This window comes from Helianthus annuus, chromosome 5 (assembly GCF_002127325.2).
Source record: "Helianthus annuus cultivar XRQ/B chromosome 5, HanXRQr2.0-SUNRISE, whole genome shotgun sequence".
Classification (NCBI taxonomy): Eukaryota; Viridiplantae; Streptophyta; class Magnoliopsida; order Asterales; family Asteraceae; genus Helianthus; species Helianthus annuus.
The window spans coordinates 58,568,370-58,587,314 of NC_035437.2; the positions used below are offsets into that span (position 1 = coordinate 58,568,370).

Genomic DNA, 18,945 nt, shown 5'->3' on the forward strand with positions numbered 1-18,945 from the left:
GCTTGAAATGGTCAAGGATGATTTCAAGCGGAATCACAAGTTTCTGATTTCGCTTGAAACTGTCCTTGGTCATTTCAAGTGGAATCACTCACAAATATGTGAAACTTAGTTTCTCGAACCTCGTGCACTGGATATCCTATCCTATCTCATTCTATGACTCGATACAAGACGAAGTCAATAGACATAGTGCACTAACAATAAGCCTACTCAATTCGAGTGCTCCCTATGTCCTCACATGCCTTAATGTCCTCGTAAAACATCTATTTGGTATGTTCATACACGCTTTACATACCTGTTTTCAAAGGAGTCTCTCAAAGGTTTACAAGATTACAAGTACTCACACAAACGCATGACCTCGCTCAACTTTTGTTGATGTTTTCCAAAATTACATGTATTTAAGGTGACAGGATGGATCTTGGGCGTGGGTGTTGTTTCTAGAAGTAGACTTCAAGTTAGATGTCATCCACTTTTATTGGTTTGTAACCTAGTCGAAGGTCGTGTTTTAAAACCTAAATAACCGGTGTTTGTAATACTCAAATTTTATGAATGGATGAACATCGTTTTGATCATGTAGTTGTTTATTATGATTGAATGCAATGATATTAAACCAGTCATACATCATACGCTTTCGCAAAAGTCAGGGTGTGACACTGCGCACATGCGCAAGCTCCTCCTCAAGCTCATAGACATGACGCAGTAGATAAATGATCTGCTGCTCGACGGTGAGAAATCGAGCATCAAACTCTGGGAAAGGAGTAAGAGGTGTAGGTGGATGTGAAAATGGAGTCGGTGATGAACGAGGGGGAACAAAAGCAGGCTGGCAAGGACATGGTAAAGGACACGATGTCATCTCAAGCTCCAAAATCCTACGACTCATAATCTCATACTGAAGCTGAAGTGATAAAAGTAACTCATCCCGTCTATAACCAACAAAATGAGAGGGATGGTAGGGATCCGAAATCGGCATGGTGTACGACGCGAACCATCGGAATGGCTCATCAAGTGGCGAAGAAGTGAAAGGAGCAAAAGGTGCAGACTGAGGGGCCTAGGAAAAAGCTGCTGAGACATAAGGATCATAACTAGGCTGCTGGCCTGAAGTACCTTCCCCTGGGCAGGGTGCGGGTATGTCCTACAAGAAAACGATAGGTAAATCAACACGATGGACATCAGACTCCACAGTAGGATAAGGAGCAACATCAGCGGGTGTGGGTGTAGGTGGAGGAATAAGTGGCTCAATAACAGGAGGGTCAACGGGTGCAGGAACTGGATCAGGTATGAGGGGTGCTATATCTGGTAAGCCAAAAGGAATAGGGTCATGATCAGGTAAGGGCTCAGGATCAGCAGGTGCAACCTCAGGCTGATCAGCAGGAACAAAATCTGGCTCAAGACCAGGCTCGAGGTCGTGTGGAGGAGATGGTGCAGCTGACATGGCCGTATCATCATCAGAATCAGTGGCATAACGTCGTAATCCAACTGTCTGCAAGGCGGAAGACATCACTGTGACAACTCGAATTTCCAAGATTTCTATTTCGCATTTATTGCACGTTCTTGTATTATTTAGTCGATTGATTTCACAATTAGTTGTTATGGAATTGTATATGTTAATTGTGATTGTGCATGACTATGTGTTAATTGTGATAAACTTGTCAAATGTATAAACTTGGTGGTGAAACTGTGAAATTGATTGAGATGGTGTACTTTTGTAAAATAGAATATTTGAGGGTGTGAAGAGTTATTAGTGAAAACTTAATTATACTTAACCCTAATCCCCTTTTCACTAATCATTCTCTCAAAATCAAAACACGTACTTGTAACTCTCTAATCCTCTAGCAAGCATCATCACCAAATCATTGGCACAAGATAATCATCACACTTGATTCCTCTTTCTCTAGAATCATTCAAGGTAATTGTTAATGATTGTGCATTGATTATTTGGTTGTATCAATTCTTGACTAATTGTTGATTGATTGATGCTTATAAAACCCTAGTTCTTCATGTGATAGGTTGTGATTTTGATTTGATTCTGAATTATTGATGATAATGATTAGTCGTATGATTGATAGATGGTTCCTGTAATGATATAGTTTGATTATTGTTGATCATGAGTGGATTGATTATGATTCTGCTGTCACTGTGTTTGATATTAGGGTTAGAAACCAAGAGAAATGTAACTGATTTGATTCATTTATTCTGTATTGGAACTCACGATTTCTGTCAGAGTTTCGTAACCTTGATCCTAGTTGTCTGAGTTTAATATGATGTTTCATGTCTGAGTTTATTGATGAATCTATGTCTGAGTTTGTAATGGAAAATAACTAAATCCGAGTTTCAAAACAAACATGAGGGATCCGAGTTTATTGACACCTTATAGATCCGAGCTTACAAGAAACAATGTGGTCCGAGTTTAATGGGGCAGCCTATGTCCGAGTATACTTTGATGTTTCTTGCCCGAGTTTAATAAGAAACACAAGTGTCCGAGTTTAATGATATGTGCAAAGGTGCGAGTTTAATGATATGTGCAAAGGGCCGAGTTTATTGATTAACACATGGTCCGAGTTTATTGATTATCACATGGTCCGAGTTTATTGATTAACACATGGTCCGAGTTTATTGATTATCACATGGTCCGAGTTTATTGATTAACACATGGTCCGAGTTTATTGATTATCACATGGTCCGAGTTTATTGATTAACACATGGTCCGAGTTTATTGATTAACACATATGTCCGAGTTTAATGGACAACATATGTCCGAGTTATTTGAGAATGAAGGGGGTCCGATCTTTTAATTAGGGGTAGGGGCTGCACAAGTTTAAAAGGGGGGGACCCTTGGTCCGACTTTGTTGAATGGACAAGGGAGTCCGAGTTTGTAGAGGGGGTGGCCCTATCCGACTTTTACCCCACACACACTTGTCTGATGTTGTACAACTGTCTGATGTTGTATGATTGCCTGATGATGCGAAAATTGTCTGATGTTGCATGATTGCCTGATGATGCAAAATTGTCTGATGTTGTGTAATGATCAGTTGAAACAACGAACTGCATGATATATTATGCTAATCCTGTTAAGCTGTGTATGATACTTTGATTCCCTGACTTCGTTAAACGTGTGAAGTTATTTACACTGTTAAATGCATAAAGTGTGTTAATAGTGGCCACTGGATTAATATACAAGTAAGATTAAACCGTGAAATCAGGGACGCTACGCATGAATTACGTGAATAGGATTGACTGCTTACATGATGTATGATTATATGTGAATGATTGTATGATATTGAATGCAACAGTATGATCCTGCATGTGTGAACATTTTATGTAATATTATCGTGTACACAATAAACACACAAAGCACCGATGCTTGAATATCGAGGATTGTAAGCCCTAATTGAATGAATCGTGTGCAATATATCCTAGGTCTTGGGTAACGGACTTAGAGATTTATAAACCCTAGAAGCAATAACATACCGAGCAAACCAAGGTGAGTTCACACAGCCAAGGCATGGGGTTCCCAGGGTGGGAATGGGATTTGAATATTTACTGGTACTTGTCTATAATGGAACGTGGTGATGTGATTTGATGAACTATGGTACATACTCCACTGTTAGAACTACTACTAGACTAGTAACACTTATTGAACTGATCTTCGCACACCTGCCAAGGGTTGGCCGCGATATTATGACTGACTTCGCACACCTGCCTTTGGAAGGCCGCGAACTGTAATTTACTAATCTTCGCACACCTGCCTGGTAGGCCGCGATACGGATAAACCTAGTCTAGAATATACGGGATGAACATCCCCTAATATCTTCGCATACCTGCCTGGGAGGCCGCGATGGAAACTAGTACGATACATGACATAACGAACGAACATACTACTACTCACACTGTACTACTACTGAACTGTTAACTGTGAACTCGCTCAACTAGTTGTTGATCCTCTGTTACATGCCTTGCAGGTCGTTAGATACTTATGGAGCTTGCACAGGGAGGAGCAGGTCGTTGTGGAGCATGGATTATGTTCTGAAACTTATTGAACTTACGTTACACATTTGGGTTTTTCGTACTTAAGCTTCCGCTATACTTTAAAACTATGATTATGTTTGAACACCTATCATATTGAATGACTGGTTTACATTTATTATATTTGGTATTAATTACATGTTCGATATGATTGGTGGCTTGATCCTGGTCAGTCACGCTCCCAAGCGGTGATACTCCGCAGGTGGATTTTGGGGGTGTGACAGATTGGTATCAGAGCCATTGGTTATAGAGAACTTGGTTTTAATATGGGAAAACGTTTTTATTAAAACCAGACTATAACCAGAACAGTGCTCTCAACGATCCACAACGACGCTTCGCTCCACGTGCAAGACTCGACATCCTAGGTAATAAGGTTTATGTTTATTACCTGCTTGCTAGAACTGCATAGAACTTTGCTCGTAGTATGCTTACATTACTTTGCTCACTACTTGTTATTGCTTGAGAACACCTACGTGCTTACACTTTTCTGTCATCGCTCTACTCGCGAACCACTCTCACTTACATTACTTTTACTATGAAGATCATGTCTGGAAGAATTAGCATGACACAAGCCCAGCTAGAGGCTTTCGTTCAAGCTCAAGTTGCTGCGGCAGTTGCAGCAGCTCAAGCAGGTCAACACGCGCAGCAGCCTGTCTGCACTTTCAAGAACTTCATGGACTGTCGTCCAAATTCTTTCAGTGGCACCGAGGGGGCAGTGGGACTCCTCCATTGGTTTGAAAAGCTAGAGTCAGTATTCGAAATGTGCGAGTGCCCTGAGGCTCGCAAGGTCAAGTACGCCACTGGCACTTTGGAAGGAATCGCGTTGACTTGGTGGAACGCGCAAGTACAGATCTTAGGGTTGGCAGCTGCTAACGCCACACCCTGGAACGATTTTAAGGAACTTATCAAAAGGGAATATTGCACGCGTGAAGATATTCACAAGTTGGAAGATGAGCTGTATAATTTGAAAATGGTTGGGTCAGAGATCGAAGCGTATACCAAACGGTCGAATGAGCTGGCCGTGCTGTGTCCAACTATGGTAGACCCTCCGTACAAGCGCATTGAGATGTATCTCAAGGGATTGGCGCCAGAGATCCAGAGCCATGTGACATCGGCCAATCTTGACAACATTCAGGCTATTCAGCGCCTCGCTCACCGTATTACAGATCAGGCAGTGGATCAGAACAGACTGCCAAAGCGTGTCAAGGCTACTGCTACTGCTGTCACTACTTCTACTACTCCCAGTGACAACAAGAGGAAATGGGAGGGGGATTCCAGCAAGGGATCGGTTACTGTTCAGTCTCAGCAGCGCAAGACAAATGACTACCAGAATTCGACTCAGCAATCATCTGGCAGTCAGGGGCAGGGTGGATATCGGGGAATTCACCCACTGTGTAATAAGTGCAACAAACACCACAGCGGAAGATGTCGCAGGGAACGTTGTCAAAGATACCTCAAGATGGGTCATGAGGCTAAGGATTGTAGAAGCTCTCGACCAGCAAATCAGAACCAGCAACTCCCACCGCCAGCTCCACAGAACCAGCAGCAGCAACCACAGCGTGGAAACCGGGGATGTTTCCAGTGTGGGGCAGAAGGTCATTACAAACGCGATTGTCCTCAGTTGAACCAGAACCACAACAATAACCAGGGCAACGGGAACAACAACAACAACGGGGGAAACAACAACAACAATGGCAACGAGGCAAGAGGTCAAGCTTTCGTGTTAGGACGAGGAGACGCAATGAACGATATTTGAACTTATAACTTATTTTGGGTTTTCATTATTATGTTTCCGCTACTCAAACAAAGTTTGGTTTGAACATCAATTGTATTGGGTTTTATGAATTATTTTAACTACTATACTTTATGTTTGATATGATGGATGGTTTGATATTATTGAGCGCACCTGCCGTATTTATGGACCTTATGAACAGGGTGTGCAAACCCTATTTTGACAAGTTCGTCATTGTTTTCATCGACGACATTCTGATCTACTCCAAGAGTCAGGAGGAACACGTGCAGCACTTACATCTTATCTTGGAACTTCTTCGAAAGGAGCAACTGTACGCAAAGTTTTCAAAATGCGACTTCTGGCTTAGTGGAGTCCACTTCTTAGGCCATGTGGTGAACTGGGATGGGATTCATGTCGATCCATCCAAAGTAGATTCGATCAGGAACTGGCATACACCGCGTACACCAACGGAAATACGCCAATACTTGGGTCTGGCGGGTTACTGTGACAACCCTCACAAAACCAGGTATCCGTACGACTTAATTAGCTATTAACTGTTGCCTAATTACTGTGCTTAACTGAGATTTCTGATGAACTGCTACTTGATTGTTGATACATGTACATGTCGGCATCATACTTTGATTTTTCCTGTCACTACATTATTTATTTACTGAACTCTAGTGACAAACTTGATGCACAAAAAGCACAGTAGCACTAAACGGATACACAGTGAACATGCTGATATAACCAGCATCAGGCAAACACTGCCTCTAAAGGCTTGAATGAGCCAGAATTATTTTACTACACCCATAGTGTGTGTAAGGATACAAGGGTTGTATGATTACGTCTCTAGGAATAAGATACAGAGATTTGGATGTGCCTAAAACATACTTTAAGCACGAAACACAGCACTTTTATCAACACACTAGCTTCTAGCTAATAAATAAAGTGCCAAAATATGAGGAATTATTCCTGACACTTTGCAGAATAAATTGTGTCGCTAAAAATATTATTTATGACGCTTAAAGGATATCTTAAGCACTTTAACGGATTACTATCCGACCGAACAACCGGACAATACCCGGAACATAAAAATATTGCCAAAATTAATATTGGTATTTTTCTGAGCCCGTTAGGGTCCCTGATTACCCTAACACCCGCTTTCTAATGCATTAAACAACTAACGGGGTTAGACCTCTCACTTAACGCACTTAACCAAACTGAACCGTAACTGAACGATTGGAAACGAACCGGATACCATTACATTCTAATGAAATCGGCCAACTAGTGGGACCCGGGGAGAGTACACCTTTGAATATTTAATTAGATTTCGCGAAGACCGAGACGACATTCTCTATAAATACCCTCACATCTCACACACACAAACACACACACTTCACAAAACTCTCTCTCTCCCTCCCCCTTGCTCCCTCTCGGCCGAACCACACACCCACACCCAACCATTTTTCGGTTCTTGATTCACCCATTCCAAGTCCATACAAGTGTCGGGGATCACGTACAACGAAGCTTGGAACAAACGGAACGCCAAGGACCTCTACCGTTTGCTTTTATCCACGCCGTATTCGACTAGTTTCTTCCCTAGCCTCGAGCTAGAGGTATATTGTTTAAAACTCGTTATTAGTCATGTTTAAAGTGGTTAAAAGGATTTTTATCGGTTAAATGTCGGTAACCCGCTTCATGAATCTTTAAAGTCTACTAAAAAGTGAAAATCGTTGGATAAAAGAACATAACGCGTGTAAATGTCGTAGTATTTGAATATGTTGGTTTTTATGGCCCGATCTATGATGTGGTGGCTCTCATCATCGTTTAACCCGACTTTGTTAGGATCACGTATCGTGACATACACTTGTTTCTTTGGTACAAGGGTTAAAAGGTGAAACTCCACCACACGGGAAACATGAACTTGTGTAAAAATGTTTTAACGTGAAAAATAGTATTTAAAACGAGCCGATCTACGTATGTACAAGTGGTATATTCGTAGGACCGGGTGTCGAGAAAATCATGTTTTATAAAAGTTGTATAACATGTTAACAAATGTGATTTTTATGAACTACAAGTGTAGAAACACTTATAAAATGAAAGATCCGACAAAATAACAATTTTTATAAAAATTGTCGGAAGTTGTAAAGAGTGATTTGCTCCAAAAACGGGGTTTTTGCAAGAATAAACTATTTTATACCTAGATCCACTAAATACAACGAGATCTACATAATAGTTTTAGAAAAACTACAAGTTCATGTAATATTGCGATTTTACATACTTATCGACTAGTTTGAAGTATTGGAAATTGATTTGGTTGATTTGAAGAATTGTTGAAATGATTTTGTAAAAGAAAATGATACGCTTGAAAGCGTGGCCACCTCCAGTTACAGGGGAAACTCTGGCGAAATTTTCTAAAAATATAACACTTAGAATTATTTACAAGTGTTAGACTACTTTGACATGTTTTCAAATATATTTCGCCATGACTTTATTTATAAATAATCGGAGGTGGGATTTTCACAAAACTAAACGTGATAAATATATATATTCGGTAAATATATTTTGTCACAACACTGTTTATGATTATTTTGTGAAAATGTATAAATATTATTTTTAGAGTAAAAATAATATTTGTTAACTTGTCAAACCCAAAATAATACAAACGCTTATACGACAAGCATAAAAGTTACAATGGTAATTTCTATTACCACCTAATCATTAAAACGTAACTTACGCATTACGCGGAAATATTCACCAACACGTATGTTGTCAACGTATTATTTTGGAAAGTATTATGTAAAGAGAAAATATATTATTTTTGAGAAAAATAATTATATTTTGGAATAAGAAATAAAAATATATTAAGTGGGACTTAATGAGATAGTATAAATACACATGTATTTAAATCCCCCATCCTTGGGAAGGAAAGTAAAATACCAAGTATGTACACGGAACGGTTGTCTAACCGTCTCCTAAAAATATAAGTTATAAAGCTAAGGCACGGCCATCCGTCTAATAGAATTAGCACCTGTAGGTCGTTGCACAGCTTCGGATATTCGGATCACTTGGTAGAGATACGCATTCACTGTGAGTTCATGTCCCCCTTTTCTCTAACTGTTTTCAATTTACTTAACTGCGGGGGTGAAATACATGTTACTATGATTTACGAGTACTTTACAACGGTATGTTTAACGTAAGGAGGTGTTATACGATCATGTGAGTGGATAGGAACAACATGGGGCCATTAGTCCTCATGGAGGGACCGAGGGACAGGAGCGGTAGATCTATCTGGGTGTAGCGAGCCCAGCCCCCGGCCAAACTAGAAACGGACCGTGGGGTGACTTTGTCCACATACTTTGCCGTGGCATAAATCTGCTAGGTTTGAGTCTCCCTATTTGCACTTCACATATGTCAGTGGCCTTGCAAACCATTGGTGATCACAAGTCCTCTTACACTGCTACATACCACAATTATTTTTATACTCACAAAGGTTTTACATACTCACTTACGCATGAACTCGCTCAACATTATTGTTGATTTTTCAACTCACATGTATTTCAGGAAATTAAACGGATCTGGCACGGTATGGAACGTTTTCCGCTGCACTGGTCATGAAGTCATCAGGGTTTAGGGTTGTGTCTCTTACCTGGACAAGACACAATCCCTAAATCACGTTTATGTTTTGTTATAAGTTGTTATGTTTCTGAACAAGGTTATGGTTGCATGTTAAAAACAATGGTATTGTATTATGTTTTCAAAAACTTAATGGATGACTTGCATGGTTTTTAAATTCATATAGCTTTGTTATAATTAAGCTATGGTATTAAGAAGTCACACAAATTAACCACGCTTCCGCAAAGCCAGGGTGTGACAGCTTGGTATCAGAGCTCTGATCATAGCGAACTAGGATTCCTTCTTGAGTCTAGACTATGATCACTAGGGCTCTCACGAAAACATTTTTCTGCATACCACTTAAGTCCAGATCCACAAACTTTTTACAAACAAATGTTGAGCACATATTATTCATTATTTTAGGCTCAGTCTGGGAGGCTGAGGATCAGGCTAGTGGGACTAGGAGTGTTGGCTAGTGGGACTAGGAGTGTTGGCTAGTGGGACTAGGAGTGTTGGCTAGTGGGACTAGGAATGTTGGCTAGTGAGACTAGGAAGGACAGTCTGAGAGGCTGGGAGGCTAGTGGGACTAGGTGGATTATGTGATTATTATCTGGTAACTTATGTGACTATTTGATTCACTGATTTTGTGCTTATTCTGTGTTATGTTACAGACCCATGGATTCACCAGCTACAGGTGGATCAGGTACCACTGGACCCCTACCGTTAGTGTCAGACGATGTTATGTCTTCGGAGCATGAGGTGCACACCTCAGACTATACTAGCACCGACGACGACGACTTCCAGCCGTTCGCGTTACCTGACGGCGCCAATGAGCACGCTGATGACCCCTTACCCTTCGCCTTACCCGAGGATGCCTATGAGCCCATTGATGGCGACCCTGCTGAGTACCTCCCTATTGTTGCGATTCCGGCACCGATTCCTCTTGCTGCTTACCCTGCTTATGAGCTTATGCCAGACGCCGATGCCGACGGCGACATCGAGCTTTACGAGGACGAGCCATTTGAGGACGAGGATCCTGACGTAGCTCCTCTACCTGCTGGCGATCTCTTGATGATAGCTGACGTTCCAGCTGGAGACTCGCCCATTCACTCACCAGTCCCGGACTCTTTAGAGTCTGTGGCATCTGTATCATCTCGCGGGGCGAGCGCGCAGCAGTTTATTCACGACTCAGACCCTGATCAGGCGTCTTCAGCTGCCCCTATTCCGAGCTACGCGTTTGAGCATGACGAGATCGAGGATTCTGACCCTGTTTTCCCTCCAGGATTTGATCCTGACCATGATATCGAGTATATTCTTATGGATGAGCATATAGAGGACCCTGATGATCCTATCGATCCCATTGATCCAGACTTTGACTTTGATATGGCGTTCGACGACCCTGAGCCTGCCGTAGCCCCAGAGCAGGCAGCTGCTTTTGATCCTTTACCTGAGCATGACCCTGTTCATGCTGATTTTCCTCTTGAGCCTGTTGATGCTGTTCCCCCTGTAGGTGTTCCTGTGATCGAGGGCGATCATGTTGCTGCTGATCCCATTGTTCCTTTACCCGTAGGTGACATACCTGCTGACCCTGTTATTGATCCTGTCGATCCTGTTATTGCACCTGTTGACCCCGTTATTGCTCCTATCGATCCTTTACCCATCGAGCCCGAGCACGCTCTTTTTGCTGAGCACATGGATCCTCCAGATGAGGAGGCACAGCACGGGTGGATACCGGCGGACGAGGATGTTCCACCGTTTCCCCCACATCACACTGGCACACATCATACTGAGTTCTCTTTTCAGATCCCACCGTTTATTCCTCCAGCGGGGCCTGGAGAGGGCTCTTCAGCCCACCCTTTCGGTCATGTACCGACGACCATGCCATTCATGCCTCAGATAGCATCTATCCCATCTTCTGTTGCACCTATCGATCTTACCAGCACGCCATTACTTTGGTCATCTTCCTCACCCATGCCACCCACAGATCCATACCACCCATTTCATTTGGGCCATACTATAGAGGATCTTTTGATGTCGTTTGTACACCAGCACGAGTCTCATTCACAGCGACTCCAGGAGCTCGAGAGAGCTCAGTTGTCTTTTGGTCCATATCTTGGTCAGACATCTTCGTCGTTTCAGCCTTTTCGATCATTTCCTCCTGACATTGCTGCCCGACTTTCGACCTTGGAGCAGCAGGTTGCGTCCGTGATCCGTACTCAGCAGGCGATGGAGGAGGACTGGTACCACTTACGTCGCTTACTTTTCGCTCACTTTCCCCCTCCCCCACCCCCATCCACATAGGGCTCATTGGTACCGTAGTGGTAGGCGATGGTGAGACGACCGCGATTGTGACTGCACAGATTTTTGGAGACCATCTGACGATACAGATTTTTGCTGATATTTGTTGATGTACTGGTTGTATGTGACACTGATGTGATGTTGTTTTGACAGGGCTGATGTAGCCCCTATTTGATTTATGATTGTATGATACAGTGACGTGCTGACACACTTGCTACACTTTATGGTCTCGATATATATAACAATCGCCGTATTCTCACCATATCTGTTTCACTTGATTGCTTATTTATGTTTTGTGACATGGGATGTTGTGTAGATGATATTTGTGACATGGGATGTTGGGACATGGGATGTTGTGTGTGATATATTGATAACATAAGATGTTATATGCTATTACTATTACTATATACGTATGTTTATTATGGCCTAATCGACGTACGCATCTTTAGAAGATGGCACCAAGACGTCAACCGCAGCCGATGCCCACTACTCCTGAAGAACTACAGCAAGTTATTGCTGCCGCCATTGCTCAGTATGCTGCCTCGCAAGAAGGACCCAGCGGAAGCAACACAAACATCAACGGCAACCAAAATCCTCCACATGGTAAACCTAAGTCATTAAGACATACCATGGCATAAATGGATTCCTTTAGCAAATGCTAATGCCGTTCCTATGATATGATGTATGTGCAGGGTGCACCTACAAACAATTCTTGGACTGTAAGCCCATCAACTTCGACGGCACAGGGGGTGCTGTTGCTTTCGTTCGCTGGGCAGAGAAGACTGATTCCACCATCCGCATGAGCAAATGTGCGCTCGACCAGCAGGTCACTTACATCTCAGGGCTGTTTCTAGACGGAGCCCTATCTTGGTGGAACTTACAAGTGCAAACACTAGGCGAAGCTGCCGCCTACGCCCTGACTTGGGCCGAATTGAAAGAGCATATGCGCAAGAAGTACTGTTCCCGCGCAGAGATTCAAAGGTTGGAGACTGAATTTTGGCACCTAAAGATGGATGGACCAAAGGTTGCAGAGTACGTCCAGAGATTTCATGACCTTTCTCAAGTGGTTCCTTACATGGTCACGCCTGAATACAAGCGAATTGAGCGCTTCATTTGGGGGTTAGCTCCCCAAATCATTAGCATGGTGACCTCCGCCAGACCGGCAACTATTACGGAAGCCATTGATTTGAGCGTGGCTCTCACTGAGGAGGCAATTCGTTTAAACAAGTTTGATGAAGTCAAGGCGAAGAAGACAGAGACTCACGTTGAGTCCTCAGGAGATAACAAAAGGAAGTTTTCAAACTTCAAACAAGGCGTCAGTATGGCAGTAAAGAAAGGAAAATCAGCTGGTAGTACCAAGAAAGGGAAAGGGTACCAGGGCACCCAGCCCAAATGCAACAACTGCCAACGCCACCATGCGGGCAATTGTAACGTGAAAGTTTGTGAAACTTGTGGAAAACCGGGCCACTCAAAGGAATCATGTTGGGCTAGTACTGGCCGAGGAGGCCAGGGAGGAAATATGAATAGAAACGATAATCGTGGTGGTTTGGGAAATCGCCCACAAGGGAATAATCGAGGCTACAATGCAAATCAAGCCGGAACTGCCAATCAAAACAACCCGCCAGTTGGGGGCGGTGTGGGAAGTGGAAAAAGATTAGGATGCTTTCATTGCGGTGACATTGGGCACTTCAAGAAGGATTGCCCAGGATTGAACCAAGCCCGTGGAAGGGTGTTCCAGATCGGTGCACAGGAAGCGCGCCAGGATCCCAACGTTGTTACTGGTACGTTCCCTGTAAATCAACGTTATGCATCTGTTCTGTTTGATACTGGTGCCGACTATAGCTTCGTATCACTAGAATTTAAGAATATACTTGGGCTAGCCGCTAATAAGTTAGACATTCCCTACGTAATCGAATTGGCTAATGGAAAGTTGGTAGAAGCCAATGATGTGATCAGAGGCTGTGTGATTGAATTAGGAGAACGTGAGTTTGCTCTCGATCTACTACCAGTCCAGTTGGGAAGCTTCGACGTGGTAGTAGGGATGGATTGGTTATCGAGTAACAAGGCAGAGATAGTTTGTCACGAGAAGGTTGTTCGTATTCCAACCGACGATGGTGAGACCATTGTTGTTCATGGAGAAAAGCGTGAGACGCCGTTAAGGATGATTAGTTGCCTGAAAGCAAGAAAGTGTCTGAAGAAAGGATGTGTTGCTTTTCTAGCACACATTGTGGATAAGAAGGCTGCTGAGCCGAAGATCGAAGACATCCCTGTCGTGAGGGAATACCCAGAAGTCTTTCCAGAAGACTTACCCGGACTGCCACCTCAGAGGCAAGTAGAGTTTCACATTGACTTAGTTCCAGGCGCCGCGCCTGTGGCTAAGGCACCATACAGACTTGCTCCGTCTGAGATGCAAGAACTGTCGACGCAACTTCAAGAGTTGTTAGACAAGGGTTTTATCCGACCAAGCTTCTCGCCTTGGGGAGCTCCGGTCTTATTTGTCAAGAAGAAGGACGGAAGTTTCCGCATGTGCATCGACTACAGAGAGTTGAACAAGCTAACGATCAAGAATAGGTATCCCCTGCCAAGAATCGATGATCTGTTCGACCAGCTTCAAGGTTCAAGCTTCTATTCAAAGATCGATCTTCGATCCGGATACCATCAACTTCGGATACAGGAGGAGAGTATCCCGACGACAGCTTTCAGAACTCGATATGGACACTACGAGTTTCTCGTTATGCCGTTTGGTTTGACAAACGCGCCTGCAGTGTTCATGGATTTGATGAACCGAGTTTGTAAGCCGTACTTGGATAAGTTCGTGATCGTATTCATCGATGACATCCTGATTTACTCAAGGACGAAGGCTGAGCACGAGCAACATCTTAGAGCTATTCTGGAGCTACTAAAGAAGGAACAGCTGTACGCCAAACTCTCTAAGTGCGAGTTTTGGCTACGTGAGGTACAATTCCTTGGACACGTGGTGAATGGAGATGGAATTCATGTTGATCCCACCAAGATCGAGGCAATCAAGAATTGGGAAACGCCTACAACGCCAACCGAGATTCGGCAATTCTTGGGTTTGGCTGGCTACTATCGAAGGTTCATCGAGGATTTCTCGAAAATCGCTCAACCTTTGACGCTCCTCACGCAGAAAGATAAGAAGTTTGATTGGGGAATCAAACAGGATGAAGCATTTCAAGTGTTGAAGGACAAGCTTTGCAACGCGCCAATCTTAGCTCTACCGGAAGGTACCGACGATTTTGTGGTATATTGCGACGCATCGCGTCAAGGATTGGGTTGCGTGTTGATGCAACGTCAAAAGGTTATCGCCTACGCATCACGCCAACTGAAGGTGCATGAAAAGAATTATACCACGCATGATTTGGAGCTAGGCGCAGTGGTTTTTGCACTAAAGATTTGGAGACATTACCTGTATGGTACGAAGTGCACAATCTTCACAGATCACAAGAGCCTACAGCATATATTCAACCAGAAGGAGTTGAATATGAGGCAAAGACGATGGGTTGAATTATTGAACGATTACGACTGCGAGATCAAGTATCACCCAGGGAAGGCGAATGTAGTCGCCGATGCCCTAAGTCGTAAGGAAAGGATCAAGCCCCTAAGGGTTAGGGCTATGGAAATGATAATCCAAACCGATCTCTCCTCGCGCGTTCGTGCAGCGCAGAAAGAAGCTCTCAAGGAGGAGAACCTTGAGAAGGAGTATCTCCGTGGGATGGAGAAGATATTGGTGCCAAACGAGGAAGGAACATTATGTTTTGAGAAAAGGATTTGGGTTCCTCTATTTGGTGAATTAAGGGAAGTTATTTTCGATGAAGCGCACAAGTCACGGTACTCTATCCACCCGGGATCGGATAAGATGTACCAAGATCTCAAAAATTACTATTGGTGGCCTAGGATGAAAGGCGACGTTGCAATTTACGTGAGCAAATGTTTAACGTGCGCTAAGGTCAAGGCGGAATACCAGAAGCCCTCGGGACTTCTGCAACAACCTGAGATTCCCAAGTGGAAATGGGAACAAATCTCAATGGATTTTGTTACAAAACTGCCAAGAACGCCAAGAGGCCATGATATGATTTGGGTAATTGTTGACCGATTAACAAAGTCCGCACACTTTCTGCCAATCAAGGAGAAAGATAGTACTAGTAAACTTGCGGAAATTTACTTGAGAGAGATCGTAGCACGACATGGAGTACCCCTCTCAATCATCTCTGATAGAGACGGAAGGTTTGTGTCAAGGATATGGCAATCCTTCCAAGAAGCTTTTGGCTCACAATTGAATCTGAGCACTGCGTTCCATCCGCAAACTGACGGCCAGAGCGAGCGAACGATACAGACTTTGGAAGACATGCTGAGGGCATGTGCTATGGATTTGGGCGGTAGCTGGGATAAACACTTACCTTTGGTCGAATTTTCATACAACAACAGCTACCACACCAGTATTGGTGTCGCGCCTTTTGAAGCCCTTTACGGACGCAAGTGTCGATCACCACTATGTTGGGCTGACGCAGGTGATAGGCAGCTTGCCGGTCCCGAAATCGTCCAAGAGACGACAGACAAGATTGCGCAGATTCTTAAACGCATCGAAGCCGCTCGCCACAGACAAAAAGCCTACGCGGATCCAAACCGAAAGCATGTGGATTTTCAAGTTGGAGAGATGGTGTTATTGAAGGTATCACCCTGGAAGGGTGTGGCACGCTTTGGGAAGCGTGGGAAGTTAAATCCACGCTACATTGGTCCTTTCAGAATTCTAGAAAGAATTGGAACCGTAGCATACAAGTTGGACCTACCTGCTGAATTAAATGGTGTTCACGATACATTTCATGTATCCAATTTAAAGAAGAGTCCAACTCAAGTTGAAGTTGCCATTCCTATCGACGAGATTCATGTTGACGACACGCTCCACTTCGTAGAAGCACCTGTCGAGGTCACAGATTGGAAGGTTAACAGGACCCGCCGGAGCAGTGTCAAACTCGTCAAGGTTCGCTGGAATGCCAGACATGGTCCTGAATACACCTGGGAGCGTGAGGACCGGATGAAAGAGAAATACCCCCACTTATTTCCTAAAAACTCTGCATCTACAAGTAGAACTTAAATTTCGGGACGAAATTTATTTAACGGGGGGAGAATGTGACAACCCTCACAAAACCAGGTATCCGTACGACTTAATTAGCTATTAACTGTTGCCTAATTACTGTGCTTAACTGAGATTTCTGATAAACTGCTACTTGATTGTTGATACATGTACATGTCTGCATCATACTTTGATTTTTCCTGTCACTACATTATTTATTTACTGAACTCTAGTGACAAACTTGATGCACAAGAAGCACAGTAGCACTAAACGGATACACAGTGAACATGCTGATATAACCAGCATCAGGCAAACACTGCCTCTAAAGGCCTGAATGAGCCAGAATTACTTTACTACACCCATAGTGTGTGTAAGGATACAAGGGTTGTATGATTACGTCTCTAGGAATAAGATACAGAGATTTGGATGTGCCTAAAACATACTTTAAGCACGAAACACAGCACTTTTATCAACACACTAGCTTCTAGCTAATAAATAAAGTGCCAAAATATGAGGAATTATTCCTGACACTTTGCAGAATAAATTGTGTCGCTAAAAATATTATTTATGACGCTTAAAGGATATCTTAAGCACTTTAACGGATTACTATCCGACCGAACAACCGGACAATACCCGGAACATAAAAATATTGCCAAAATTAATATTGGTATTTTTCTGAGCCAGTTAGGGTCCCTGATTACCCTAACACCCGCTTTCTAATGCATTAAACAACTAACGGGGTTAGACCTCTCACTTAACGCACTTAACCAAACTGAACCGTAACTGAACGATTGGAAACGAACCGGATACCATTACATTCTAATGAAATCGGCCAACTAGTGGGACCCGGGGAGAGTACACCTTTGGATATTTAATTAGATTTCGCGAAGACCGAGACGACATTCTCTATAAATACCCTCACATCTCACACACACAAACACACACACTTCACAAAACTCTCTCTCTCCCTCCCCCTTGCTCCCTCTCGGCCGAACCACACACCCACACCCAACCATTTTTCGGTTCTTGATTCACCCATTCCAAGTCCATACAAGTGTCGGGGATCACGTACAACGAAGCTTGGAACAAACGGAACGCCAAGGACCTCTACCGTTTGCTTTTATCCACGCCGTATTCGACTAGTTTCTTCCCTAGCCTCGAGCTAGAGGTATATTGTTTAAAACTCGTTATTAGTCATGTTTAAAGTGGTTAAAAGGATTTTTATCGGTTAAATGTCGGTAACCCGCTTCATGAATCTTTAAAGTCTACTAAAAAGTGAAAATCGTTGGATAAAAGAACATAACGCGTGTAAATGTCGTAGTATTTGAATATGTTGGTTTTTATGGCCCGATCTATGATGTGGTGGCTCTCATCATCGTTTAACCCGACTTTGTTAGGATCACGTATCTTGACATACACTTGTTTCTTTGGTACAAGGGTTAAAAGGTGAAACTCCACCACACGGGAAACATGAACTTGTGTAAAAATGTTTTAACGTGAAAAATAGTATTTAAAACAAGCCGATCTACGTATGTACAAGTGGTATATTCGTAGGACCGGGTGTCGAGAAAATCATGTTTTATAAAAGTTGTATAACATGTTAACAAATGTGATTTTTATGAACTACAAGTGTAGAAACACTTATAAAATGAAAGATCCGACAAAATAACAATTTTTATAAAAATTGTCGGGAGTTGTAAAGAGTGATTTGTTCCAAAAACGGGGTTTTTGCAAGAATAAACTATTTTATACCTAGATCCACTAAATACAACGAGATCTACATAATAGTTTTAGAAAAACTACAAGTTCATGTAATATTGCGATTTTACATACTTATCGACTAGTTTGAAGTATTGGAAATTGATTTGGTTGATTTGAAGAATTGTTGAAATGATTTTGTAAAAGAAAATGATACGCTTGAAAGCGTGGCCACCTTCAGTTACAGGGGAAACTCTGGCGAAATTTTCTAAAAATATAACACTTAGAATTATTTACAAGTGTTAGACTACTTTGACATGTTTTCAAATATATTTCGCCATGACTTTATTTATAAATAATCGGAGGTGGGATTTTCACAAAACTAAACGTGATAAATATATATATTCGGTAAATATATTTTGTCACAACACTGTTTATGATTATTTTGTGAAAATGCGTAAATATTATTTTTAGAGTAAAAATAATATTT

General features: G+C 42.6%; 1 protein-coding gene across 1 annotated transcript; it reads right to left on the reverse strand.

The window, feature by feature from the left end:
• Positions 1-1,129: 1,129 nt before the first annotated feature.
• LOC110943553 (formin-like protein 1) lies at positions 1,130-1,495 on the reverse strand. The gene has a single exon (XM_022185296.1). It carries the CDS (start codon positions 1,493-1,495, stop codon positions 1,130-1,132), a length of 366 nt encoding a protein of 121 aa, XP_022040988.1.
• Between the last annotated feature and the right edge of the window lie 17,450 nt (positions 1,496-18,945).